The 27,113-nt window shown below is 44.3% G+C and overlaps 2 protein-coding genes across 5 annotated transcripts; one reads left to right on the top strand and one right to left on the bottom strand.

Moving 5' to 3' along the window:
• Positions 1–8,307: 8,307 nt before the first annotated feature.
• Positions 8,308–18,400, top strand: naa30 (N-alpha-acetyltransferase 30, NatC catalytic subunit). 2 transcript variants are annotated; one of them, XM_085132673.1, is made up of 4 exons: positions 8,323–9,413; positions 10,098–10,221; positions 10,431–10,486; positions 13,196–18,400. In XM_085132673.1, exons 1-4 carry the CDS (start codon positions 8,583–8,585, stop codon positions 13,331–13,333), a joined length of 1,149 nt encoding a protein of 382 aa, XP_084988799.1. In that variant the 5' UTR covers positions 8,323–8,582; the 3' UTR covers positions 13,334–18,400. The 2 variants fall into 2 exon arrangements, with proteins under 2 accessions (XP_084988798.1, XP_084988799.1); XM_085132672.1 differs by lacking the exon at positions 13,196–18,400 and having other exon boundaries at positions 8,308–9,413; positions 10,431–11,838.
• On the bottom strand, positions 18,027–25,800 carry armh4 (armadillo like helical domain containing 4). 3 transcript variants are annotated; one of them, XM_085132670.1, is made up of 8 exons: positions 25,454–25,800; positions 23,439–24,343; positions 21,823–22,197; positions 21,177–21,329; positions 20,886–21,038; positions 20,689–20,720; positions 20,129–20,263; positions 18,027–19,999 (listed from the first exon to the last, which is right to left on the bottom strand). In XM_085132670.1, exons 2-8 carry the CDS (start codon positions 24,319–24,321, stop codon positions 19,925–19,927), a joined length of 1,806 nt encoding a protein of 601 aa, XP_084988796.1. In that variant the 5' UTR covers positions 24,322–24,343; positions 25,454–25,800; the 3' UTR covers positions 18,027–19,924. The 3 variants fall into 3 exon arrangements, with proteins under 3 accessions (XP_084988796.1, XP_084988795.1, XP_084988794.1); XM_085132669.1 differs by having other exon boundaries at positions 20,114–20,263; positions 23,439–24,340; positions 25,454–25,798; XM_085132668.1 differs by having other exon boundaries at positions 20,114–20,263; positions 25,454–25,797.
• Positions 25,801–27,113: the final 1,313 nt, after the last annotated feature.

The raw sequence follows: 27,113 nt of genomic DNA, 5'->3' as shown, positions 1-27,113 counted from the left end.
CCAGGCTCTCCTCCATTGTGAGCTGGTGCCTGGGAGACAAGCAGCACTGCCAGACCAGACACTGATTGGGTTTGACACTGCATCCAGGAGGCAAGAAGAGGCTTTTCTTTTGCTCTTTTTCCCTATAAGTAAAAAAAACAGAAACCCCTTTTTGTAAGAAATGCCCCTCCTCTCCTCTCTCCTCTTACTCCCCCTGGTTCTGTTGTGCTGCTTGCCCTCCTCCTCAGCCTTTTTCTCTTTTCATTTCTATGACTCCCTCATTTCTTTCTTTTTCTTTTCTGTTTTTTTATTCTCAGATTAAAACCCATGGACTTCTGTTTCTTTTGTCTTTCTCTTTTATGTTCCTCTCACTTGGTCGTTGACCAGTAAATTGGATACTCTGCATCACAACATCACAGAATTACTTTTGTCCTTCATCCCCAAAGCAGACGAAACAGTAATTGTAAGTGCAAACAAGGAGGGCACCGTGCCACAAACTGAGCCCAGTAGTACGTCCTTGGGTGGACTCTTTGACATCTAAGCTTTCCTAATCGCCATGCCTCAGGCTATGATCGCACTGTGCTCAACACTGGGCTTTTACACAGGATTTATCCTTTGACTTATTTAGCTCGGGATACTTTTTTTAATCGCAGAGGACCCAAATCATATATTGCACCTGGGTTTTATGTCCAGCGATTTAATTTGGAATCAATAGCTTTGATATTTTGGAAGCCAGCTTAGCTCAGGAAAAAGACTGGAAACATGTGTATCAATCTGACGGATGATCTGATATCGTCGTGTTGGTGTTGTCCCCAGATCATCATGAAAATGTTGTTCCAGGTTCAACATTGCAAGTGACCAATCACATTGTTGTGACGTTAGTCTTTTGCACGCCAAGCCATTCGTGCATTTATGAAATTCCAATGTTGCAAGGACAATATCAGTTCCGCTTACCGTTTATTAAAGGGTTAGGGTCAGGGTTAGGGTCAGGGTTAGGGTCAGGGTCCGTTGATCGGCGGACAGAGGCGGTTTCTCGCAGCTTAAGTACAGTTTTTTGTTTTACAGCGGTTTTTCCCGAAGTCGCAAAACGACGTCACAACTTTCTGATTGGTCACTTGCAATATTGATCCTGGAACAATATTTAGTATGATGATCTGGGAACAACACCAACGCGACGATATCAGATCGTGCCAATCTGACAGCATGTGTAGACATTTTGAAATTTGTTACCATTAAGTTGCTGAACATTGTTATAAGACACAGCTGATCATCACTTTATACTGTATTTGTTCCATTTGTGGAAAAACTGAAGCATAGAAATGACCTGTTGAGGTACTAACAGTGCAGAAAAAACTTTTCGACTGAAGTTTTTGTGCAGATTTAAGAAATAAGATGTAAGTACCAGTAAAAGACATTCATGACGCACTTCAATCGCTACTCTGACGTCACATGAACGACAGCATGATGTTCATTTTGTACATTACGATCTCCGTGAGTCTCCAGAAGGGCAACAATAATAAACTTTCACTGTGATCAAGAAGTAGCTAATATATGAGCATGGGGCCAGATTAGATCCATCCCATGATGGAGATGTCTGGTTTCAAAAAGCAGCAATCAGGATGGGGCAAAAAAACCGCGTGACCTGGCTATGCCCACTGTTTATATACATGCTGTGGATTTAATACATTACTGACTGAGCTTTATAAGTGTGTTAATATGAATGTTACGTTCATCTGGAGCTTGTTTACCTATGATTCCAGTCTGTGTCCCGAGCTAAGCGTGAAAGTGAGCAAAAAAAGTAATATAAACAACAGATAGTGAATAGTTCCAGCTCGGAGGATTATGGGTAACGTAACTAAAATATTGCCACATAAATGCCAAGAGCATTAAAATAGGAAACTGTGAGAAGGTGGGCTTTTCTTAGAATTGATTAATCTTCCACGCAGATCACCAAAAGAGAGCGCGCTATCTCGATCCGCTTAATAGAGCCACTAATGACGGGCTCCATTAGTTTAATATATGCTTTTATCACTGTGTCCTTAGATGACTGTAGCATTTCATTAGACATGTCTGCCTCATATCTCACTTTGCACCCAGAGGAAATTGTGAAGGGATTAATTTTATGACGGACCCCCTGCCTCTTCCTCCCTCCCTTCCTCCTTCCCTTCACTCCATCACTTCTTCCCTCCCACCCTCCTCTCCTTTCCTTAGCTCCCAGCCACAGCCAGGGGACCCAGGAGGAATAGTGTCTTTGTCGCCCTGCCGTTTTCCAGAGTTGAGGAACAAGAGGAGTTTAATCCTTATTGTCCAGGAGACTGCAGAGGGTGAAAGGGGGGGGTCCTCCGGCTGTAAAATGATCCAACCGGCCTCAGCTAATCCCCTCCTAACCCCCACTCCCGGGCCTGACCCCCCTCCTGGCCTTAATTCACCCCCCTATATCTACCAGGGTATCACACTATAAATGCACAGATCCATGCATATAAAACTGGGATTGATTCGCTTGAAGGAAATCAAACAAACATCAAGTAAATGAGGACAGAATTTATTTTTTAAACCAGCGTTGGGATCTTCCCGACCAATGGAGGTGACGTTCACGGGGACACGGCTCCCCCCCACACATTTTTGCACATTAATATAAGCGAATTGCAGATTTGTTTGAAATGGCAAGAAGCCCTGTTTCGTGATTAGAAGTTTACAACGTGACAAATGTGAATATGCACACGCTGCCAGTGACAGAAAACAAACAAACATCCTGTCATCATTAGCGTGATGAGGAGTGATGTGAGTCGATGCGTCTCACGGCGTGATATATGTGTGCGTGTGGGACGTGTAGGCTGGCGAGAAAGAAAACACTTTTATTGTTCCTCTTATTAACTGAGGGATTATTGGAGATCAGACGGGACGGGGCTGGACATCTAGTTGACGTTAAGTCTTTCTCTAACAAGACGGGTGCTCTCCACTCCGCACAAATCTTCTCCTTTCATTTTTCCTACCTTGCGCAGACACCTCCCTCCTTCCCTCCCTCCCTCCTTCTTCTCCATCTCTCTCCTGTCCCGTCTTTATTTCTCTTCTGTTTCTCTCTCTCCCCTCCTTTCTTCCCTTTTCTGCACTCCTCCCTGAGTGACAGCTCAATACCCAGCTCTCCCAGGCTTATCTAGCCTCAGCAGATGGTTGACTTGGATCACTGTTCATACGCCACGATCTGGGCTGGTGATAAAGACTGTTACAGAGGGAATATATGCTATCTCTGTCAGGCCCGCTCTTTCTTCCTTTTACTTCTCCTCTTGATCTGCGCTGTCATTCTCCCCCTCTCCGTCCAATTCTTTTTAACTCGTTCGCTCTGCGCTCCTTCCATTTCTACCTGGACCCTTCCCACTCGTCTCCTTGTCGTGTCCTCCACCTTTCTCAGCTGTCCTCTTTGTCCCGCTCCCCCTTCAATCTACCCCTCTGTGACTCCTCATCTCTCTCCCATCCCTCAATCTCTGTGCATTGAATCTGGTGCTGCGTGATTGTCTCTGCTTCCCTGCTGGGCTGGCGCCTGTCTAAAGGGCCCCAGGACCCTCACACACTGAGGGGCTCCAGCCATGCCAGAGATCCCTCTCCTCTCGTTTCTCCTCTCTCCTCTCCCTCTCCTTCCCTTTCAAAAAAGTCGAATGGTGTCTTTCTTTTACTTTTGCAGTGTATGAGTTGCATACAGCATGTGTGAGTTTCAAACAACGTGCCAAAAAGAACAGTTAGGAAACAGGTGAGATGAAAGCGCAGCAGTGTATACTCACATCCACACTGCTGTCTTTATGCGTTTAATTTATGTGATCACTTCACTCGGACCACTGATGTACACTTCAAAGGCTGCTGCTGCCCATTTTATGTATGCTTCACTTGCTTGGTTTGGTCATTTGATGTCCTCCTCACATATTTTTCTTCTAATTCCACACAAGCCAAAGTAGCAGGGTATAGCTGGCACTGCTGGGGGAAAAAAGGGTTGGGGGTGGGGGGCGCATGGTGGCGGGCAGTGATATGAATGAGAACATACAACAGACTGGCGAGGACATCATTTGCACGCGCCATACATTGGACCAACTGTGATGAATGCCGGCGTGGCACAGGCGTAGAAATGATGCTGAAATTCATATAAACAAGAACGTTGATGCTGCCGTGGGTACATATGGAGCCCACCGTCCCGTGTGAGGTGGAAAACCTCCCCTCCTTGCGATTTACTAGTGGCTCGCCTGATCTCCAATACTCCAGACAATTCAAGGCCATCTTAATCTGAACGGTGGAATCTGGCAACCACTCCTGAGCACCTGCATCCGTCCAGCCTGACCCGCTTTTGTTCTGGTCCGACCCCCTAACTTTAGCCCCTAATTAACCCAACAGAAACTAATTAAATACAGCTCTAGTGGACCAGACGCCAGACAAAAAGAGAAGAAAAAAAATAGAAGAAGGAGAAGAAGGAGAAGGAGGACACAGGGAAGTGAGCAGAGTGAGGAGAGCAAGCCAATGTGACAGGCAGGAGCATGAGAGAGGAGGGGAGGAGGGGGTCCAAAGTTTGGCCTCGAGCCCCTGAGAGCGGTTCAGACAGACAGGAAGACAGGCGGAGAGATTTGAAAGAGGAGGGAATCCGGGTTTCAGTGTCAACCCTGAGTTGTCTTTACCGTGTTCTCGCTCTACGCTGATCTCCATACTGACCTTATGCTTCTTTTACATGCTGTCATTTTTCTCTCCAGATATTTTGGGTTCTTCCTCATAGATTAGCACGTCTGCCAACTGCTGTAATCACAAGCGCACCAGTCACATGACGCAACTGACACCCTGGAGATATTTGGAATAGGGGAGAGCCGCGGAAAGACAAGAGCAGCGTGCAATGAAAGCAAGGCAAGGAGGGAAGAAAGGTGGCTGCGGCGCTTGTGGTGGTGGTGCGGGGAGAAGGTGTGGGACAGGCTTGTGAGAAACAAGATAGGCCTATAAAAATATGGGTTCAAACCAGCCAAATGTCTCTGGCAGAGACGCTGCCGCTCCTCGTCCCAGCCACGGCTCGCCTAAGTGATAGAGAAAGTAATTAAGAGAAGCCTGTTCAAGTAGATAGGCCTGCAAAGGAGATTTGAAGAGGGGAACTGATTGTGCATGTCTGATTCCAGCTCTTCAGAGAGTTCTCAGCCCCAAGGCTTAGCTTTAAAAGAGACGTCTCTCTCTCTCGCCCTCCTATCTCGGCCTCTTTCTCTGTAATGTATATTTATACATAAAATATGACTCCCTTTCAAAACTCACGTATGTTCATGGTAGCTGTGTAGGACAGACAACGACTGAAAGATCAATCTGTGTTAGCATGAAAGAGCAAAGTGAGGCTCTCTAGCATCTAGCGCTCCCACTTAGACCTTTTGTGTCATGGTCTGGTTGTGGCAGGCCGACTGGACTCAACTGTGTCTTTGTGAGAAAGCGATCCACTTCAGAGTACCTGGAGCTACAGCTGGAGGGCGCTACAGAGCGATACTGCCAGACGGTTTTCAAATCCTTGCCTCGTTTTGGTAAAACTGTCCACAGTTTGAGCAAATATTAGTAGGGCACGTCTTTGTGAACAAAATAAAGAACTTTCATGTGCAGTACAGCTTAAATTGTGTGCTGTGGCCACAGGTGCAAGCCAATAATTTTAATTTTGGAAAACATATTTATGGAAGTTGAGAGGAAGAAGAGTAAGGATATATGGATGCAGAGGAAAGACACCTATATGTGTCTTGTGGAAACTATTTAGTCATCAACACAGAAGCTGAATTTTGATGCGTGATTTAAAGGATTTTTGGAAAGGTACAGCAGGTCACAGTGTTTTTGCTGCAGATTTGAAGTCATTTGAAAAATTCCCTCCACTTAAGAGGAGCATAAATGTTGCAAGAGATCTGCCAGAAAAACTGAGAAAAAACTGGAGTATCTGTCAAGGTAAGGACGAGACGTAGAGCAAGAAGAAACATCCAAAATGTTGACCATCGATTACAGAAAAAGCAGGACTTTAAGGAGAAGAAAGCAAACTTTCGTGCTGGCAGGCAAGACAAATATGATGCTGAAGATGGAGCTGCCGGGCAGGAGGAAAAGAGGAAGACCACAGAGGAGGCTCATGGATGTAGTGAAGGAGGACATGCAGAGGGTTGGTGTTACAGAGGAGTGTGGTAGGGATACGGTGAGTTGGAGGAAGATGATCTGCTGTGGCGACCCCTAAAAAGGGGCAGCCAAAGGATGAAGATGTAACACATACACTGATGGTTGATTTCACCCATTTTGTCTGTTTTGAGATGCTGGAAGTTTTTTTTAAAGACACATCTTATCTCATTTATCTTGTTAAAGAACACCTTGTGAAAAGGATAAGCTTTATGTCTTTGACAAGAGCTAAGCATTACAGTTTTTACAGCTTAGAGTGAACTCACCCAAAACCTTTGATCCAAATAAATAAGTCATCACCACCAAAAACAACATTACAAATAAGGGGAGTCAAAATATATAAATATTTGGTCAGAATCTGTGTGGATACTAGAAATGCATAATTTATCTTCTCATTTCCTGAAGTTCTTGTCCTATGAATTCCTGCTGACACTGAATAATTAGAGCACTGTACTGCTATTTTAAAAATATCAAAGTTAATACTCTGTAATGTCATGCTGATTTCAGGCTTACCTAAATTTGTGTGTTTTGTGAGGGGAAAAGCACGCGGTCACACAAAAATGTGCAACACAGTTAACAGGGCATGAGGAGCATCAATACTCAGAAACAGGTACTGTGGTAATAAAACATGGCCTATTGTGTGCAACAGAATACTACAGTAACAGCATTTTTCAGAATCACTTGACTTCCTGTCGCTACATTTGAGTTTCAGTGACCTCACACTTTGTGTTCACCCTCACAGTGTAACAGGGGAAGGACCCCTGTGCAGTCTTCTGCGTTGTTGTCTTCTCCTTCCTATGCTGGCACACGATCTCTCTCCTCTCGCTCTCCACAGGCAGGCTGCTGCCGCCTGTAAAATTTTTGTTTTTGGTTGTTATTTTCTGGGGGGTTTCTTGGCAAATGATATCACAAATTCTGTTCCAATACTCAAACTCATGACTTAGACTTGTGCACCTGGCAAATTTTATCGGGAGATTATTCCTCTAATGTGACCCGTGCTAGACTATTTTGATTACAAAGACAAACGTATGTATCGGGGTGGCTGTAGCTCAGGCGGTAGAGCAGGTCATCTACTGATCGGAAGGTTGGTGGTTCGATTCCCTTAGTCTGCATGCCAAATATCCTTGGGCAAGATATTAACCCCAAATTGCTCTCCGATGCATCCATCGGAGTATGAATGTGTGTGAATGCTACTTAGAAAGCACTTAGAACAATGTGCTTGTGCGAATGGGTGAATGCACAAGTTGTGTAAAGCGCTTTGAGTGCTCAGAAGAGTAGAAAAGCGCTATATAAGAACTAGTCCATTTAAAATATATAGGTTTTGTGGTTGAGCAGGTGATCCGTATGCCAAAGGCTGCTACTGAGGCTTGCCCCAGACCATTTCCTGCATGTCATTCCCTCCACTCTCTCCGTGCTTCTCTGTCAGCTCTCTGTACTTTTGTGTCTAATAAAGGTTAAGGAAAAATGAAACCTTAAAAGGAAATAAACGTAATAAAAGTGAAAGAAGAATATGAATATGTTCCTTAGCAGACTAAGGGAAATGGTTAAATGTAAATATAAACAGAAAACAAATGTAATTATTATGTATTATTATCATGTTATGTGTAATATGAACCGCTGCAGAGTTGTGGTTTTCCTGCTTCACAGCATCCTGGGAATGATGAATTAACAGCAGCCTACAGTATGCTTCTGGAAAGGACAGTAGGCCATGATTGGATACTACTGGACATACACGCACAAACTTGCACCATCTTTGCAGGATGAAGCGACAAACTGGTCGAATGGCGACACCTTGTGGAGAATATGCAGTGTTGCTGTTGTTGCGCTTACAAAACTATTCCATATGCTAAAGCTTCGGTTTGGCGCCCTCTGCTGGTAAGGAAGGATATGTTCTTGGGTTTAACGGGGCAGCAAAAGGACTTCTTCAGTAACCTTTGACTTCGCCAGTGTTGAAGAGGTCTGCATTACCATAATGTTGTGAGTACAGTGTGGAAATGCAGGGTACGACACAAACATATGTATTGTTTAAAGCAGACAGAACATAAAGGCGAACAGAAGGAGGTAAATATCGATATTGACTGGTTAAATAAATTTGACAAACAATATAAAAAGTTTCGCAAGGTGCAAGTGCAAGGATGACCAAAAAGAGGCTCGGGGGGCAGGGGGCAATGGAAGTGGGAAAAACCGTACAACAGTCATGCTTTACACTACTGTCGTAAAACGTGTATGAATGCCGTTGCAATGGCGTTTGCTGCGACGGCACTTTGCGGCAGCAGGGAAATCGAGGAGAAAGCAGCGACAACCATCGCCAGCGGAAACGTTATCGCCCCAGAAAACCCTGGATTTATGCAATATTCGATGAACTAGCTCGTACATTGGTTGTATATGCCTTCGCCTTGTGGATGAAATTGTGTTCAACGTTTTCCAAGTGTCAATCACCACCTTAATGCAGTGGGATGGCCACAGTGCCGCCTGGGCCTAGTAGCGCACTGCCTGCATCCCCGGCTGAAATTCCTCTTTTCCCCGCGGCTGGGAGCGCGGAACCGGCGGTGGAAGACGGAGAGCCGGCGTGCCACGGGGAGCAGTGTGTGCTTGCCGGTACAGGGACGACGTCTCAGTCGGTAAACGAAGTCAAAAGGTCGGTCAAGAAGAAGCAGAAAAACATGCTAGCGCGAGCTAGCCCGGCGGCGCTTCACCTTAAAATGCAAGCCCGAGAGCAGCAGCAGTTGAACGGCTTGGCAAGCCCCTCAGAGGACCCTAACAACCACCAGCACGTAGGAAACCGGCCTGACAATCCCAGATCGTCCGTAGACAACTGTGACAACAGCATTGGCAGCAACGAGGAGGCTCCTGCCGCTAGGAACAATAGTGAGCACTGCCAACACGAAGGCCACAGCCCCTGTTCCAAAAACGGCAGTCACTCTCCTCATGGTAACAATAGCGTGAACGGGATGCCGGGTTTCACTACAGCTGAGGCGGCCTGCGAAGCGGGGAAAGAGTTGGACCACACGCCGCCCTCTAGACCTTCGAGTGACGAGCAGCCGGACGCTGCTGGGCCCGGCGGCGAGGAGAGCCAGGCTGACCTGCAGCAGCCGCCGGCCGAGGAGCTCGCCCGGCTCGACTTGAGCGATTCCCCCGGGGATAACCACGGCATCCGCTATGTCCGCTACGAGTCTGAACTTCAGATGCCGTGGATCATGAGACTGATCACCAAGGACTTATCTGAGCCTTATTCAATTTACACGTACAGGTACTTCATCCACAACTGGCCGCAGCTCTGCTTTCTGGTAAGTAGTAGATTGAACGCTCACAGTTATGAAGTCTGACTGGTTACTCTGAGTTGCAGGAGCATTATAGTTGGGTGTGACAGCTTTGTTTTTCACCACCATCCAAGGCTGTCAGAGCTGACGTGTACTGAAGCTAAAGCACACACATGACAATAACATTTCAGCTCCTAAGCTTTGTTTCTATTTTACTGCTGGCAGGCAGTAAACAACCTGTCTTCTGCTGTTACAGATCCAACATTGATTCAGTTTTTTAGGTGATTAATGAATCAAGTAATGTGCCAGCCCACTCATATATGTACAGATTTGTAACGTAAAGCAATTATAAAATCCTAATGTCAGTATTAGCAGAGAGTAACGTGCCTTAGGATTCCTTCTGCATGTGCTGTGTCATGGTAGCATTTTCTGCTTTGAAAACACTGGCCTGCCTTCTTTAAATTCTGTGGCCATCAAGGTCCAAAACATCCCATTTCCAGTTTTGGCTGGATCACCACATGTGACAGAAGAGGAAGTGTTGTTTTAAAAAAAAAAAAAAAAAAAGGTCAGAGGTCAGCACGTGGAGCCAGCTGAACTGGCAGGATGACAGGAACTTCAGAGGAACGGTTGCTAGGCTGTCAGCGGCCACCCCAGTGGACCCTCGTAACCACTGAGCGTGTATTTTTTGCTGTGTGTGTGCATTTCTCGCAGGCCATGGTGGAGCAGGAGTGTGTCGGAGCCATTGTATGTAAGCTTGACATGCATAAGAAGATGTTTCGTCGAGGCTACATTGCCATGCTGGCCGTGGATTCGAAACACAGAAGGAAAAGCATCGGTGAGATCTCGGCGCTCCTCTTCAGAATATTCAGTCTCTCCCTTCACCGTCTTCTCTGCTGTCCCGGGCAACCAAATCTGTTTATGCAAATGCACCATTTAGATAGACTCTGCACTCAGAGTGATGAGTAACATTATACTTGAATATATTGGAGATGGAGGCCATACATGGGTTTAGCTTCTTACTTAGAGTCCACTCTTTTGTTTCAGGTACTAATCTGGTGAAAAAGGCCATCTATGCCATGGTGGAGGGCGACTGCGACGAGGTAAGCGAGCTAGACCCAGTGGCGCTGTTTATGAACCAAACTTTAACACATTTGCACACGTTACATAAGAGCCATTATTCAAGCCAGAGTGTCAGCATATTCAGTCGTACTGTGAAAATATGCATCCTACATAAAATCAATAGTATAAGCACGTTACACTGTTGGCATTCCATTCTAAGTTGTAGGTTTTCTGAAAGGAACACAAACCGAAAGAGAGAACATTTATAGCTGTTTAAAGCCATTTTTATTTCAAGGTCCAGTTTTCCTGGGCTGTCCTTCACTTATCTAAACTAGCTGGTAACCTTGATCTTCTACTATAAACTATTTCATATGCTCTGCCTCTCCCTGAAAAGCCAAACATGCACGCTGCTTCCTTTGCAGACTTTGAATTCCTCTAGAAGATGAAACATGTGATACAGCGTTACGATTTCTTCAGTCTCTTTGCTGGTTGAGACCAAAGAGCTGACACTCTGATACAACCCAGCAATGTCCAGTGCTTTGAATGTGTACACACAAACGGTACATGTTTTTATAGGATATGTTTTTACTTATTTAAAAAAAGATCAAGTAACTGCAAGCAAATGTGTGGGTGGGTCTTCAGTGTCCTGTGCTCGTGCTTTCTATCCAAATATCTTCTCTTATAAAAGCAGTGGTTTGCAATAGCAACTTAAATATTGCACCTACAGCTTGTTAGCTACCAAGATATAACACACAAGTAAGGTAGGTTTAGAGTTGGAGTATTTATTGGTCACAGTTGCAGTTGAAGGTTTCTAAGGTGAGGAAACGCTGTCACTATATACTGTACAAGTGCATATTGATTAGGGTTGGGTATCGTTTAGGTTCAGCTGTTTTTTTGTAAAAAGATAACAATGTTAGCCTTTTCTGCAGCTATAGGGCATATATGGTATCACTCTTGGCTGGAAGCAGTGCTTAATCAATGGAAAAAACACAAACTTTGTCCAAAAAGCTCTCATGTTTAACTGTTTTCCACTTTTTCTTTGGTCATTTTAGCCTTTTTGGCCAGGGTGAAGGGAGTATCTGCCATCAAACAAGAAGACAGCCGCATGTAACTACGACGGTGTTTGCTAGTTCACCTTACATGCATTAATGTAATAACGCGGTTATCGTACTCAACGTAAATTACACATGAACAACATTAAGCTACTCACGCAGAGAAGAACGGCTGCTGCTGCATCATCATCCGTCATCATTTCTACTACACTGGCAGGGCTAGGGGCCAGGACTCTCCTCTTCGGGTTTTTGGGGGATGTTGCTAACTCCGGGTCCGATAACAGGCACCACACCTGCAGTAGATGTGCACGGTGTGAGGTCTCGCAGCAAGCTATCAAATACGGCGCATTTCTCGGCTTTTAAAAAAACGCTACGCGTCGCCAGGTGTTTCATCGGATTTGAGGTGTTACTTCCTTTGACAGTATCACAGTATCAACTTAAAGCACTTGTTGCAGGCTGCTGAGTTTGCATATTTTGCTGTGAAGCACAGCCAAATTTTGACCGCTTCGCCTTGGGCATTTTTAATCTGTAGCTCTGCTCTAAAAGAACGGACGTACCTGGACCCGCCTACTATCCTCGGAAACGTAAAATGATTGGCTAGAATCTAAAGTGTATCACAGCACAGGAAAAAAAAGCACCGAAATAAAGCACCGAAATGTGAGCTGCTTTTTGGTCTGGTTACTACCGTTAATGTCAGAACCGGTGCCAGATACCAGTACCCATCCCTAATATTGATGTCTAAAGTGTTTGCTGTCCCCTGAAAATATTTCAACTGTTAATTTCATTTCATTTGTATAACGTTAAATCACAGCAAGAGTCACCTCAGAGACCCCGCGATAATACAGAAAATACTCCAACAGCCTCTTATGAGCAAGCACTTGGTGACAGTGGGAAAGAAAAACTCCCCTTTAACAGGAAGAAACCCTAACTATATATGCTTTATCAAGAAGGAAATGTTAAACTTAAAAGTAGAGACTGTCTCCTGAATCCAAATTGGCAGCTGGTTTCACAGAAGAGGGGCTGAGAGCTGAAGGCTCTGCCTCCCATTCTACTTTTAAATATCCTAGGAACCACAAGTAAGCCTGGAGTCTGAGAGCGAAGTGAAGTGCTCTGTTGAGAGTCTTTAAGATAAGATGGGGCCTGATTTTTCAAGACCTTGTGTGTGAGGAGATCGATTTGAAATTTAATTCTGGATTTGATAGGGGCCCAATAAAGAGAATTCAATATGGGAGAAATATGCTCTTTGCAATGTTTATAGGAGTCTTATCCTGTGGATTTGCTGGACCTCCACTGTCTTGGACTGGGCTGTTGCTCAAATTAGTAGCAGATGTACCAGCTTTTCATCTGTTCTGGTTAGAGGGGCTAATATTGAGGACCACCACAACGGTGACTGAACAGCCCTCCTGTCTAGAAAAGGCCTGGAGCTAGCAGGTTAGGAGCAAGGGAGTGAGGTTTGTTTAACAGCAAATCAGTCTCGAATGGCTGAAAAATGGGGCCAAGTAAAGGCAGTGTATGGTGAAAAAGAGAGGAAATTTTATGTTGATCCCATGATGGTAAACGAGTTCATTTTCAGTATTGTTAACTTTTTTTATTCTTCAGGTAAAGAGTTCAAGTCCAAACAATCACGAACGGCCAAATAACAAATACAGGCTCCAAAATTCAGTCAGCTCACTCACGCACTCATTTGTGTGTTCCCAGGTTGTATTGGAGACTGAGATCACCAACAAATCAGCCCTGAAGCTCTACGAAAACTTGGGTTTTGTCAGAGACAAGCGGCTCTTCAGATACTACCTGAACGGAGTGGACGCGCTGCGGCTCAAACTGTGGCTCCGCTAGCAGAAAACAGAAGGGACGGGAGGAGGACGGGACAGCAGGTGCTGTTCACCTCGAACACTTATCAGCTTGACGGCCTCAGCTCTGCCCTGGTCATTTCACTCTTATAGTCACACATACAGACACCTACACACACTTACACATATACCTGTGTCCAAGGAGTATGCACATAAGTATGCATAAAACAAGCAGACACACCCTCCTTTTATCCTTGACCTCTGAACAAGCGTTTAGGCAGAAACGGACTGAAATCCCACCAGGTGTTACACGACGGGGGGGTCTCCCGCTGCCTTCTGTGACGAGGGCGGGGCGAGCGAGGGCGACCTCATCGAATGGGGGACATTGCAACCTTGGAAGCTCGGGGGCGCCTGTTCGAGCAGGTGCGAGGCAGCTCAAGCGAGGATGTGCATCCAGACTCCACCCCCCACCCCCTACGAAAAAATAACAAGACAAAAAGGACAAGGCACCACACCAAAATCCTGCAGAACCTGGGACAAAGCAGACTTTTAAAAAACACAAGGAAAAAACTTTAAAAAAAAATCATCACCACATGAAACAAGGAAGTGGAGCGGTAAACACAGACTGGGAAGATATTTGTGGAGTTCATTTTTGTTTTGTTTTCTCTTTTTTTAACCTTATATGTTGGGCAGGGGGACGGAAAAAGCTATAGTTTGTGTGTTTGTACCGCCTGGTGTTTTTCAGAAAGCAAGTGGCTTTTTTTTCTCTCATTTGGTTTCACTGTGAGCGAGTGAAGAACACATTTGTATGACTGCGCGTGCTTGGTATGATTTTGTCTCCCCATCCTGTCCAGCAGGTGCAGCATCCCCTCCCCCTTTCTGCTGCTGCTGCTTCCATCACCTGCCTCAGCCCCCAGGACGGAAGCCTGTAAAGATATGCATGCTTTTTGTTTCGATGTGAGTGCGGGAATAAGAGCGTGTCGATTAACTCAGACCGAGGCCAATCCCCAACTCCCTCTCCAAGAAGCCCATCCTGTGTTTGTGTACACATGTTGGCGCAGAGCAGCTGATTGAAACAAATCACTCCATTAGCACCTCAAACTTTGCGCAACTCGTGGACCTTTTTAAGCTTCGGTGTCGTCATCGTCAAACCTAGACAGGACGTGGGTGAGGATTTTTTTTCTGTTTGCTTGTTTTTTTGCAGATCATAACTTATTTTTTTCCTCCCAAATGCACTGCCAGCTACTGGAAAATCAAAACAAAAAGGAGAATACAGCACGTTTAAAAGAGACTCCTCACCGATGACGGTGTGGTACGACCTCTCCTCTCCTACTAATTTGCAATATTAGCCCGAATCTCCTCGTCGTGAGTGCCACTCAAACCTATCAGCGCCGACAGCCGCGGCCACAGCGATCTGCCCGCTGAGTGGGCAAACCTCTGCAGCCGCTTCCGGTCCACCAAAGCGCGAGATCCGAGACAAAGTGTTACGTATGCTGGATTCCTGTATGAGTGTGCCGTGTGCGTGCAATTAAAATTTAAAAAAGGCGAAAAATTGAGAAGTATTCTTACCAGATTATATTTTATTCTTTTGTTCACTTTAACTTTGTTTCCATTTGTCTACTTGACACCTGTATAACCTCATGCCGCTCTCAAGCGACCGAGTCCACAATGCACTTCCCGGGCGCGTTAACCCGACGCACCTCCAACCTCGCTATAACATTCTAAGATCTCCTTTCCTGCGAACGGATGCACCCGGGCAGTCCGACGACACACTAAAGCGGCAAAGAAAGCTCGCTTGAACAAAGGTCAGATGCACTTCTTTGGAGATTTGCTGCAGTGTGTATGCGTGAGTATGAATGTGTGTCTCCTGCTGTTTTTGACAATGGTGTGGATCATGTTCTGTTAGACCTTTACGTCTCTACTTTCAGAGTCCCCCACCCTGTCCCTGCCCCGTACAGGAAAATCGAGCCTCTAAAAGGTGCTGCCATTTTGTTTTGGCCTTATAAGGACAACAAGAACTCCTTGTTAGATACAAGAAGGAACAAAAAAAAGTGGACCCTTATTTTTCAGGAGTAGGGTTAGTGCTTGGTGTCGTAGCGAAGGCAGAAAGACGGATTGCAGTGGTTGTTGATGGGCGAAAAAACCTCTTTTTTCACAGGTTGCAAATGCAAGAACAAATTATGCAATTGGGCATCTGTGTGCTTTTTCTCCACAATATTGAAAGTAGAAAGCACCACAGCGGGCTGCCATGTGGCACTATTTCAATTCTTTTTCTTTCTTTTTTTAAAATCTGCTGCACCAGAACAGACACATGCTTTCAGCAAACATTCATAGGGAGTTTTAATGTATTAGGGTTTATTCCCCCTTTTCAACCACTGAGCTGAGCTGGTTACACCCCAGGAGCCGAGGACTGGAAGGGAGAGTAGATGTTTACAGAGTCGCCACCCACATAATGGTCTGTCTATGTAAGTTTGTGTCTGTATGCATTTGGAACAATGGACAAGTTTTGTTTTTTGTTTTTGCAGATTTGTATACGAGTGTTGTTCTTTTCGTTGAATATATTGAAAGCATGTTGGGGTTTTTTTTGGTCATCTGTTGGGTTTGGGGCGAATTGTGTTGATTTATCAGATTTGATTTTTATTTTTAATTTCTGTGCTACTTTAACCCCATCCAGAGATGATGTGAAAGTACAAAAACAATCTATAGATCCCCCGAACGCCAACTATTACCTTTGCTGCTCATCAGACACTGTTTAGATTTTTATCAAACTGCTTGTGGTTTATTCTGGAGGTCCCATCCATCTCCCTCTTTCAAACAGAGGTGTTTTCAGTTTTGAAGGAACTGTGTCTCTTTGCCTCAGTCATGCCAAACTGTCGCGGTTCCATTAGGGTATATATGGGCATTACAGCCTGCCACAGTGGCTGTGTTCAGATCACGCTCACAGACCGAAGGGCTTCGTCATCAATAATCAGTTTGGAGCTGTGCCTTGTGGCGTTGCATCCATTACCCAGTTTTCTCTCAGAGACTCAGTTTTGCCCTGAAATGACATCAGAAACCGTTGTTTTTTCACCCTCCCTTCATCCTGATCATCCACTGTGCCGTCATGACCTCGGGTGACTGAAATCCTAAATTTATAACCCTTAATTTCTCAGTTGACGTAAGTTCATTGATCAGATAATTATAATTAGCATTTGTTTTGGCAGTCGATGTGTGACACAAAACCACACAGGGACTTTCTGCAGCCTTTCTACCATCTACGAAGTGTGAAAAGAGGAGAGCAAAAGATTTGTTTTTCTTTTCTTTGCATGTCTGTTTTTCTCTGTTCCTCTTCCTGTCCCCTCTTGATTTATTTTTGATCTGGAAATGTCCAATAGCTTTTATTTAATGTGGAAAAAGAACACAGAAATAAATTATTAGATTTTTTTTCTTTTCTTTTTTTTTAATGCTGTAAAACTGGGTTGTCTCGTCTGCTGTCTGAAGCGGCTGTATCTGTGTGTCAAAAAAAGAAGTCACAATCAGACATCAAAAAGAGCTGTTTATTTGATCACATCCACATCAAGAGGGGGAAAAGAGTCTACCATTTTACATCACACATACCCTAAAACAGTATTATATTGTATGAACAGGCATTTGTTCATTAAGCATGTCAGATGATTCATGAAGTTACAGAAAATGTTGTTTTTTTTCCCAAACAAAAGACACTTTATTAACATTGGGATAACAAATGTGCATCAAATACCTAGAACTGCTTTGTGCCTCTTTTCTGTCTGGACTGCAGCAGAGAAGTTTCTTGAACTTATCTTTCAAAAACGAGATTTTAAACTTAACCTGACTTCTGCTCATTTTATCCAAGCAAGGTAAAATCCAAAACACTTCACGTTGTCAGCAGCAGATCAGCACACACGGAAATATGAATCTGCTTTCTTGTCTCGTGTTTGTGCTCTTCCAGCCAATAGGAACACTTAATTTATGGGAAATCTCTGCAGCAAGTCAGCGTATGTATCGACTGAGGCTCAGTCGTGCACTTGGGGACAAAAATGGAGTTGTAAGTGGCAGTGAGTTCATATCGCATTATGCTACATACTTTTATAGGACGGTGGTATTTTGCACGTGTTTCTCACAGTAACTAATATGAACAGATGGCTTTCAATAAAACGTTTGCATTTGCACAAATTTCACACTTTAAACCAAGCAAATGTGACAGGTTCTATCGGGAATAGTTTGACATTTTGGGAGAAAATGCTTATTTACTTCCTTAACCTCCTAAGACCCAAACTCTTCTACAGCATGCATCTTTGATTCCTCTTTGATATTTGGGCATATCGGGGCCCGATGAATGTAAAAACAAAGAATTACCAGATTTTGTTTTTTTTTTACTTAATTTTTGTTTCTAAGAAAAATGAGAGCCACAAATGAGGATATTCGTTTAAAATTTTGACAGAAGAGTAGCAGTATAATGTCCTCGTAAGTGGATATCAGGCCCTTGTAGAGCAAAATTGAGTATTTGGGTCTAAACAACCAAAAATGTGATGTCCACATATGTGGACGCCAGGTCCCAGGAGGTTAAGAAGAGCTGGAAAAGAGTTTAATACTACTATGATGTCTGTCAGTGTGTGTGAAGATAATATAGATGGTAGAGACTTCTAGTACTTTGCAAAGCTCTTGAGCTGCGCTTCATTTCTTTGTATTTATTTCCAAGCAGCCAGACAGACAGACTTTATTTTTTTTAGAGGTGTAACTTCAAAAGTTCTCCAGGCTTTTCTTTGCCATGAAATTGGCTGCTTTTTCACTTAATTTCAGTCCAGTCCTTCTACCTGACCATTTTCAGAGGAATGTTCATTTTGTAATACTGACCTATGAATCATTCAAGAATAAAAAAGGCACCTAACTCAAGAGATTAACCAGTGTAATAGACAACTTGGCGAAGAACCAATTTAAATTGTACCTTTAGGCAGTTTGTTAATAGCGGCCTGTCACTTGATTTGTTTCCATTTCCAGTTTGACAGATATGAAACAGTATTTTTAGACCAACAAGGTGACTCCTAAAGAGCTATTAGCAAAAAATACTGGCATGTGTTGGCATGGTGTTCAGTGTGGCCTTTAAATATTTGAGTGGCAGACTGTCCTTAAGAAATCGGAAAAACCCAGCAAAGACCTGGCCCTTCAGTTGATCCATCTTCACCGAAGCCTCATCAGAAATGATCTTAGTGCTCTCTGTAGCTATCAAGAAGCTATTTTTAAGGAAGGGGGGAAAAGGGAGAAAAGACCGAGGTATGCAAGAGCTGGACTGAAAATCATTGGCAAGAGGTCTTACGGAGTGATGAATGAAAATCTTCAGATTTTGGTTAATTATCAATAAATACCACAGAGGTCAGAAGAAAGATATAAAAATAAGTGTCCAACAATCACTTAACCGCGTTATGTCATGGTTTGAGGCAGCGTTTCAGCCTGTAGTTTTGGGGATCTTGTCAAAATTGATGGAATGCCAAAGTACTGTCAGAGCCACAGCTTAATTATTTTTTTTAGCAATGCAGTAAAAGCATACCTGACAGAGTAATACTATCATTTGTGGATTGGGCATCTCACAGCCTGGACGTCAACATTATTGAAGCAGCATTATTGAACAGAACAAAAGGCAGCCAACATCCAAAGAAGAGCGTTGAATGTCCTTCAAGAAGCCTGGAGAACTGTTCCTGAAAACTTAAATAATAAGAAAGCTGCTTAAGAGAGCTCAAGCTGTTTGCAGCTTTAAATAAAACACTACCTGTTTCCCAAATTCATTGCAAAATAGTAAGAAATGCAGGGCGTGTCAAGACTTTTGCACAGTCCTGTAGCTTTTTTAGCTCAGTAGCTTTTAGCTTACCTTTGCCTGAAGCTTGCCTAACTCTGATGGTTAGAAAATAATTAAGATTTTAAATATCTTTAAATTTCTTCTATTGTTTTTTTAAAGATTGATTTCGTAGTGAGTTCTGGAAATGTTAGCTAACATGTTTGTTATCGTTGGACCAAGCTAGGCTAGCTGTTAGTTTCAGTTTACAGACAGATATGCTTCCAGTGATCTAATCCAGCTTCCTGTAAATTAGCAGTTTTCCCAAAATGATTGAAGTCTAGGAATACACAAGACTTTATTTACACTAACACAACTGACCCCCAGTCAGCTACATGTACTACATGTAATGTATTTACATTATTTGTGTCACGTCACTTTTCATTCAATGTATAACTTGACGGGAAAACATGCTGGCTTTCACACACCCCCCTTTTAATTTGCCAGCAACACTTCCATCCTACGAATACCGCTCCCTCAATGCATTATTATTTTTATTTATTTAGTTATTTTTGTTGTCAAAAAAGGTGGAAAACACCAATCCTACCACACTCTTAGACTCAGCAGCATCTGACAACATTTAGACAAGTGCTCAGATAATTTCAGAAAGGGAGGTGGGTGCCTGGTTGACCTGTGCGCCACCTATGCAAATACTGCCCTATGCTCAGTCCCTTTCAGTGGATCAGAGGAGTCATACCCAAACAGCCCCAGGGTAAGTGGAGATGCAGTAGCGATGGGGGTGTTTGCTAAACATCCAGTTTAGGAGCAATGGCGGCTGGTCACCAACAAAAGAGGCCCAAAAGGTTCTCATCAGAATTCGTCCTCGGAGCTGTCGGCCAGCAGCATGGCTTGGTCCTGACGGCTGGTGCCGGGTTCTCGGGGTTGCTGGAGAGGGAAAAATCATTTTAAGGTTGAGCTTATGCATTTAAGATCCACGGAGACCTGCTCCATGTGACCGGTCAACAATAACGAGTGAAAAAAGGAAAGTAAGTTATTGACCTCCTGCTGTCTGACCTTCCTCCTCTGGTGTTTAAAGCTGTTCCTCCTTTTGCGGTGAATCATCCTGATGCTGTAGAGGGCGCCAACAATTAGCAGGGCCCCTGTGATACCGATACCCACAGGGGCCAACATCCCGGACACGTAACCCGCCTGTAGAAGGTGATGGCATAGAGGTCAAACCCTAACCTATCCATCCATCATCTTTCACCATCTTCCACTTATCCGGGGCTGGGTCATGGGGGCAGCAGTCTCAGCAGAGAAGGCCAGACCTGCCTCTCCCCAGCCGCCACCTCCAGCTTATCCACCCCCAACCCTATACAGATTAGCTAACATACTGTAGTTGATTATGAAAAATGACCTAAGCATTCTTTATTCTATATTTTGATCGTCATCAAACTATTTTAACTGTGCAACCCACTGAAAACTATGAACATGTAACAAATATTTACAGTATGCACCTTAAAGAAAACCCTGGCGGCTCAAAAGAAAAAGATATATCAGTGAGTCATCCGTCGCCTCATGGCAAGGTAAAAGAAAAATTGACCTTTTTTACAGACAGCAGAGGGTAGGCTTACCTTTTCTCTGATTAGCTCCACCCAGCTACGCACTGGGAGAAAAAGAGACATTCGTTTATCAGAGCAACTCAGCTGAAAATTTCTTTATTTTTGTACGTACCTTATAAGAGGGCAACACATGTTTGCAGAAGTGCTAATACTAAAAGTTATGTCCCACTGCTGATTAAAAACATGGGTTAGAAATTGTGTTCTCATACTCAGCCCCTGGTTGCGTTGAACCCAGACGGGAGGTGGTGGGATGAGACTGTATGGAGGCTGCGTCGAGGATGTTTTCGATGTTTCTGTTTGGTCTTCTTCACTGTCTTCTTCCACCGATTCCTCCGAGTTCTCAAAGTCATCTTCCAGGTCCTCTGTGGAGAATAAAGAAAAATCATCCAGGAACGTTGGAGGATGTAGAGAGGGACACGTGTTATGACTGAACATGAACATCAAGCCACTCCATCGCAAATGGAGTGGCTTGTAGGTGGCATTTAAAAAAATTGTCCTACCCTCAGAGTCCATCTCCTCTGATGTGGATTTGTGTGCTGGCTGATGGGTTGTCATGGTTACCATTGTCATTGCTTGCTGGAAAGATGAGAGGGAGGGGCCGGCCGAGGACACGTTGTCTTTCAGGTTTAGCGTCCTCGCAGACACTACGTTTGCTAAATGAAAAACAGAATAAGAGGACAGCAGGAGCAGTGTGAGCACAGCTGTACATGTTTGCAAGTGCGCAACTTCAAAAGCCGTGCACAGTATACAATACTGCTGTCTCTGCAGCTGTTGGGTCAATTCATGCCACAATGAAGTGGTAGTGATGAAAGATTCAACCACTTTGTCAGCGTCAGACGGAGTCTGGCAAGAAGCAAGCTTAGAAAAGGTAAATGTAAACGTGAAACCCACCGAGGCGTCTTCACACAGAGAAAATGTTCAGTGTTGTTGAACGGTTAAAATTTCTGATCCCTATTATAGTTCTACTTTGGCATCAGCGTGAAATACTTTTAATTTGTAGGAAATTGACTAAATCTTGAAAAAAAACCTGAATGTCAATGTTGATTTTATTTATATGGCACATTTACACATTACACACAGATTTTATATCATGATTCCATATGATCTAATATCCACATTCGGGTCGTGCCACATCATCTGTCTCACCTTTCTCCGAACGGTCGTCCGGCTCAGTTCTGACTTGCTGCTGAGAAGCAGATGGACCCGAGGAACTGAATGGCTCTAGGAGCTCGCTGCCAGATGTCTGCCAAGGTGACGTCCAGTCTGGAATAAGGACGGGTGAGGCATGTGATGGACCGTCTCTGTCACTCTCTACGGTGACCAGCTGGTCCAGACCCGCCTCTGACCGAGGAAGCCCTCTGGGCCGGCTGCTGCCTGACACATGGGTGACCGGTGCTGCTGCCGCCGCCGTCGCACTCTCAGATGTGATGTCTTCAAAAGGCTCAAAGATGAGAGGGAGAGCCTCCGATGACATTGTGGCCTCTGTGGATTCATCCTGGGGCATTGGGAGGGCAGTTTCCGCTGCAGGTGGTGCCAAGACAAGCTCAGAGTCACATGGAAAATCACTGTGTGTAGCATCACAATCTAATTGGAACGTTTCCGATCAGCTGGCTTTTATTTATTGACTGAACGAAGACAAATGACGACGAGGCAGGCGTCTCGCTGTCTCTCTACACACATTTCAGCTGACTGCTAAAATTAAAAATGTATGTTTTCTACAGAGAAGCAGCAGCTGTATTCAGCACATACTGTAGCTTATGTAGTATTTATGACAGAAAGCGGCCCTTTGAAACAGCTTCTTTGCTCACGCAGCTTTCTCATTATAAACTGCTTCAAAACAATGCAGCAAAGGCACAATGAAAAGAAGATGGTTTGGGAAAAAAATGTTCTTTTGAGATAAGAGGCTAGCACACAGGAAGGGGGGGCTGTTACAAGAGAAACTGTTACTACCTTTAGTCCAAAGCATTCTGAAGGAGGTGGAAAAATGCTTCTGAACGCTGCAATCCTTTTACATAAGACTATTTTGGGAGTTGAGTTTCCTTTGCCATTGGGAGAAAGTCTCATCAAACAGACAATCCTCACATGGACGCACACTGGCTCAGACAGACGTCTTTAATCCAATTCCCTGTCCTGACTCACTGAATCAGCTTGGCCCTTTCACAATAGCCTGAATGGAGAGTATGAAGGGTGAGAAGGAGTGAGAGGACATTCGGGGCTAAACATATATATACATATATATGTATATATATATATAGAGAGAGAGAGAGAGAGAGAGACAGAGGAGGGGGCTGACTCCTCCACGGAGCTGTATAACGTACCTTGCCACCAGCCTTTTCCAGGCTTGTGTGTGTGTGTGTTCTCTTTTTTCAGACTCGAGTCAAGAATAGAAAGTAATTAGACTGCCATGGGTCCCAGCTGGGGTTCAAAGTGGAGTCTGCAAAAGGAGGCGCCTTCTTTGCCAATCATCAAAGGCAAAATCCACTGCTGGATATGTCATTCCTATTTCTGCCATACTTTTTAATGAAGCCCTATGAAACCCTGCGAAATCTAGCAAGCTGGAATGTTGTTGGAACGAATTCTTACTGGGGTGACGATTACTGTGGAGCAATACCTCGCACACTTCGAAGGCATACTGTGACTTTTTAGTGTGCACATGTGCAACTGATGAACAATCAGGGAGTAGAGGGCGTGCCACCCCAATAAAACGAAACTGTGCATGCCTATTTTATGCTAACATTAATTGCATAACTGTCCTGCCTTACCTCCGCCGGGTCTTGCTGCTTCAGTCCACAGACTTTCTGGGCCATCCTCTCTGGGTATCAGGCTCGGTCCGATTTCAGGTAAAAATGGGTCTGGTAATGAGGACATAGTTGTGCTGTCGTGGCCCCAAATTGCCAAAGGTGAAGAGGTCTGATGGGTAAAAACATGAGGGGTGGGACTGTGGGAGGTCTGGGTCCAGAGGGAAACAGAGGGATTTGGAGGTTCTGGCAAACTTCTTTCTGTGTCTTTATCCCAGTGAGAATCGAAGCTTTTTGTCCCATATGCTCCAGCCGGGTTACTCTTTTGGCTGTACGAAGTCTGCAGGTGTGATGGTGCTGAAGTGGAGGTCAGTAATCTACTTGGAGTCCTTTTTCGGGTACTGGTGTCCATGTCCGACTGCTCTGTCCCACCTGTTGGACTTAAATGCTCACCGTGAACTGGTGCATCCTCCTTTTTGCTCTCTGAATCCACAGACTCTGACTGCTTCTCAGAGTCTCTCATCTCAGATGTGCTCCCGATCTTCTCTATCTCGGCGCTTTGGCTCCATGCCTCTCCACCAGCCTCACTCAGCCTAGATCTTCCATCAAGACTGTCCCCATTTTCTGTCTGCGTCACTGCATCAGTCCCCCTGGGTCGTTCATGTGGGCCAGTCCCTCCTCCTCCACCTACATTCACTGTCAGGTCACTCTCGTGTCTGGAATCTGATGGTGTAGGTTTTAAATCTGTAGCATGTGTCGACCCAGTGGTTGTTACCGAGCTGGCACACAGTCCTTCACAGGAGCCGGCCTGCGTAGGGCTGAAGTGTGGGAGATTTAACGGGGCTCCGTAGACACAGAGACACGTCCCAGTCAGTAGGAGGTGATGGAGCATCCCAAGCATCAGCATCTCTGGCTCTTCTCAGTGCCTGCTGACAGTGAACAGAAATGACACATGCTAACAGGCTTAACAGAGGTGTAACCAATCCCTACCTACAACTTCCACGCCTTGTCTCCCAGCTGACATATACAGACATGGACAAAGCAACGGTGGCGGTGCTTGAGAATGGAGACGGACACCCAGCAGGGCCAAGTTAGAAAGTTTTTCAACTGTAGATTAAAGGGTCAGAATGCAAACTGTGTTTAATTTGAGATCGCCATTGATAACCACAGAGAAGAGGATTAACAGAGCATTTCTGCCTGCCTTCGCTTTGATGTTGCGCTTGCATTTTTTTCTTTTCTTAATGCGGATGAAATTCCCTTTCATCTCTGACTCTTTTGTTCGTTTTTGTATAAACAGAAGGAGCTGCTCAGTGGGAGAGAGAAGCAGAGAGAGAAAGAGAGGGAACCTGACACAGCAATCCTCAGCACCCCTCCACACTTCACCTATAAATAGCACCAGGTTTTCTATCCTCTAGGATCCTCTTCAGATGGCTCCATGAAAGATTTGTACATTTCCACTCAACTGCATCCAGCTCAAAGCAGAGCGTTCCTCAGAAAGGATCTGTGTGTGTGCTCACAGTCCAATTGCACACTGGATTTAAAGACATTTAAAGAAAATCACGTACCATGTTTGCTGCTTTATTTGATGTGATAACAAAGGCCAACTAATGATCAATCACTGCTGTTAAAATGAGAGAGATGGCTAGTACATGCAGGGTTGACACCCTTCTTATTGCCTGAGTCAGACGAGCGTCTGAGTGAAATTCTTTCCCAGCAGTGATGATGCACAGAACTGCATGTTATAGGATAAACCACTATCCTGCCTTCCACGGAATCAATACAGTTGATACACTCAGCCGGTACGCTCATGCAGTCCCCCACATGACAACACGATCACCCGACAATTTGGGTTGTAAACAAAATTCACACTGCGGTGTTGAATCATACTTCTCGAGTCTGCACAGAAAGGAGCGATGCATGGGCTCACGGGCACCGATGCATTCCCCCAAGGCGCATCACCCATCACATTCGGGTGTCGAAAGCGAGATTTTGCATTAGGCAAGAATTAAAGTCGCGCAGAGCTAAAAATAGAGTGTTACCTTGTGGAGTTCATGACGGGTTTCTTTGCTCGGAGGACGCGGAGCTTCTCTCGCAGTGCGCGAAGAAAAACGAGAGTCGGACACGCACACAAATTCAGCGCTGTGGAAGGCAAGATGTTGGAGAGGCTTGTTGTTGTGCAGCTCAGCGTCACTGACTCAAAGTCAGCCTACGTACCTCCGCCTGCTTCTGAAGTGCTGCCACCAAATGCTCCAAATCTGCAAGATTTATCATGAACTGGCAGCCAGTGCTCTGATTCAAATGTTCAGATGCTTCTGTCACTTCTTTCTTTTTTTCTGTTTTGTCTCTAATGCAGACTTGTGCAGTTGTTCCCAAAGGGTCACTTCATGCTGGTGGTGGTGCTGAATAGACAGCTCCCCCCCACTTAAATCTGCTCGGCTGCTCCTCTGTGTGAAAAGAGAGTGGACAAGTTCTCGAGTTCTTAATAAAAATATTTATGAATTCACTTTAATTGTCACAGAAGCCAGATGCATTGGGCTACATTAGATTAAAAGCAGTACTTATGGGCCTCTTTGGGGTGGTCCAGTTTTTGGCGCAGCGTGTTTAGAAAAAAGCTGTTCCGATACTCCTGACATATAAGTGATCACTAAAGGTTTTTCTCTTAGTAGAAGAAGATATCCTTAATTTGATCATTTGAGATGTTCGATCCAAATATATATAGTATCACCAATACCATTCGATACTAGCCCCATACGATCGGTACTTCGGTGTGTTTTGTTGGGTTAACTAATTATTGTAAAGAGTAAAAAATGTCAGTGATTGGGTAATCATTAAGATGTGTTCAGAATTTTCAAATTGATTATGTCTCATTTCATAAATCATGATAGACTGCTCTTCCCTACAAGGTGCCTTTATAGGGTAAAAGTCTCAGGTTCAGCAGTCGTGGCCCTGTATTTACTTGCTATTGGATCTATGGCACGGATCTAGTGATCATTTGAGTCACATACCTCTGGCTGTGAGTACAGAAGCACATCTCACCTGCTGCTCAAAACTTGTGTTTGCAAGGAGCAGCCAATCAGAATAATGTGGTTTAAAGGTGAAGATATAGAGAACTAAAACGGCTTATTTCAGACATGAATGAACTGAGATGTTGTACCAATTATGCCTAGTGTGTGTGTGTGTGTGTGTGTGTGTGTGTATGTATGTGTGTGTGTGTGTGTGTATATATATGTGTGTGTGTGTGTGTGTGTGTGTGTGTGTGTGTGTGTGTGTGTGTGTGTGTGTGTGTGCCAGTCACGAAAACTTACTGAACTCAGATAATAAAAATATAGAGTTGGAGGTTGTTCTATCAGTTCACACCTCTAATTCTAAATTAAATAGACCCGTATTTGTTTGTGGATCCGCCTGTTGTGGCGATCGCTTGGTATATAAGAGAGCAACACTTTCATTTGATCATTATTGGCTTCTGAATGGTTGAATACAAAATTTACCGGTGTTACAACTGATTTTGACAGTTTCGGGAGTAGATTTAGTTGCAAGAAGTCTGCTTTCTCTCTGCATGTTCCTCTTACAGGCTATCTCCACCTAAACAAATTAAAAAAACAAAAACAAATTTTAAATTATTTTTATCAAATAGTTTGTTTTTTTTATTGTATTTTATTTCATTTTATCGCTACACTTGAGTCTCACAGAATTAAAAAA

The sequence above is a fragment of the Neolamprologus multifasciatus genome, chromosome 15, assembly GCF_963576455.1.
Source record: "Neolamprologus multifasciatus chromosome 15, fNeoMul1.2, whole genome shotgun sequence".
NCBI classification, from domain to species: Eukaryota; Metazoa; Chordata; class Actinopteri; order Cichliformes; family Cichlidae; genus Neolamprologus; species Neolamprologus multifasciatus.
This window is presented reverse-complemented; position numbering and strand designations above follow the sequence as displayed.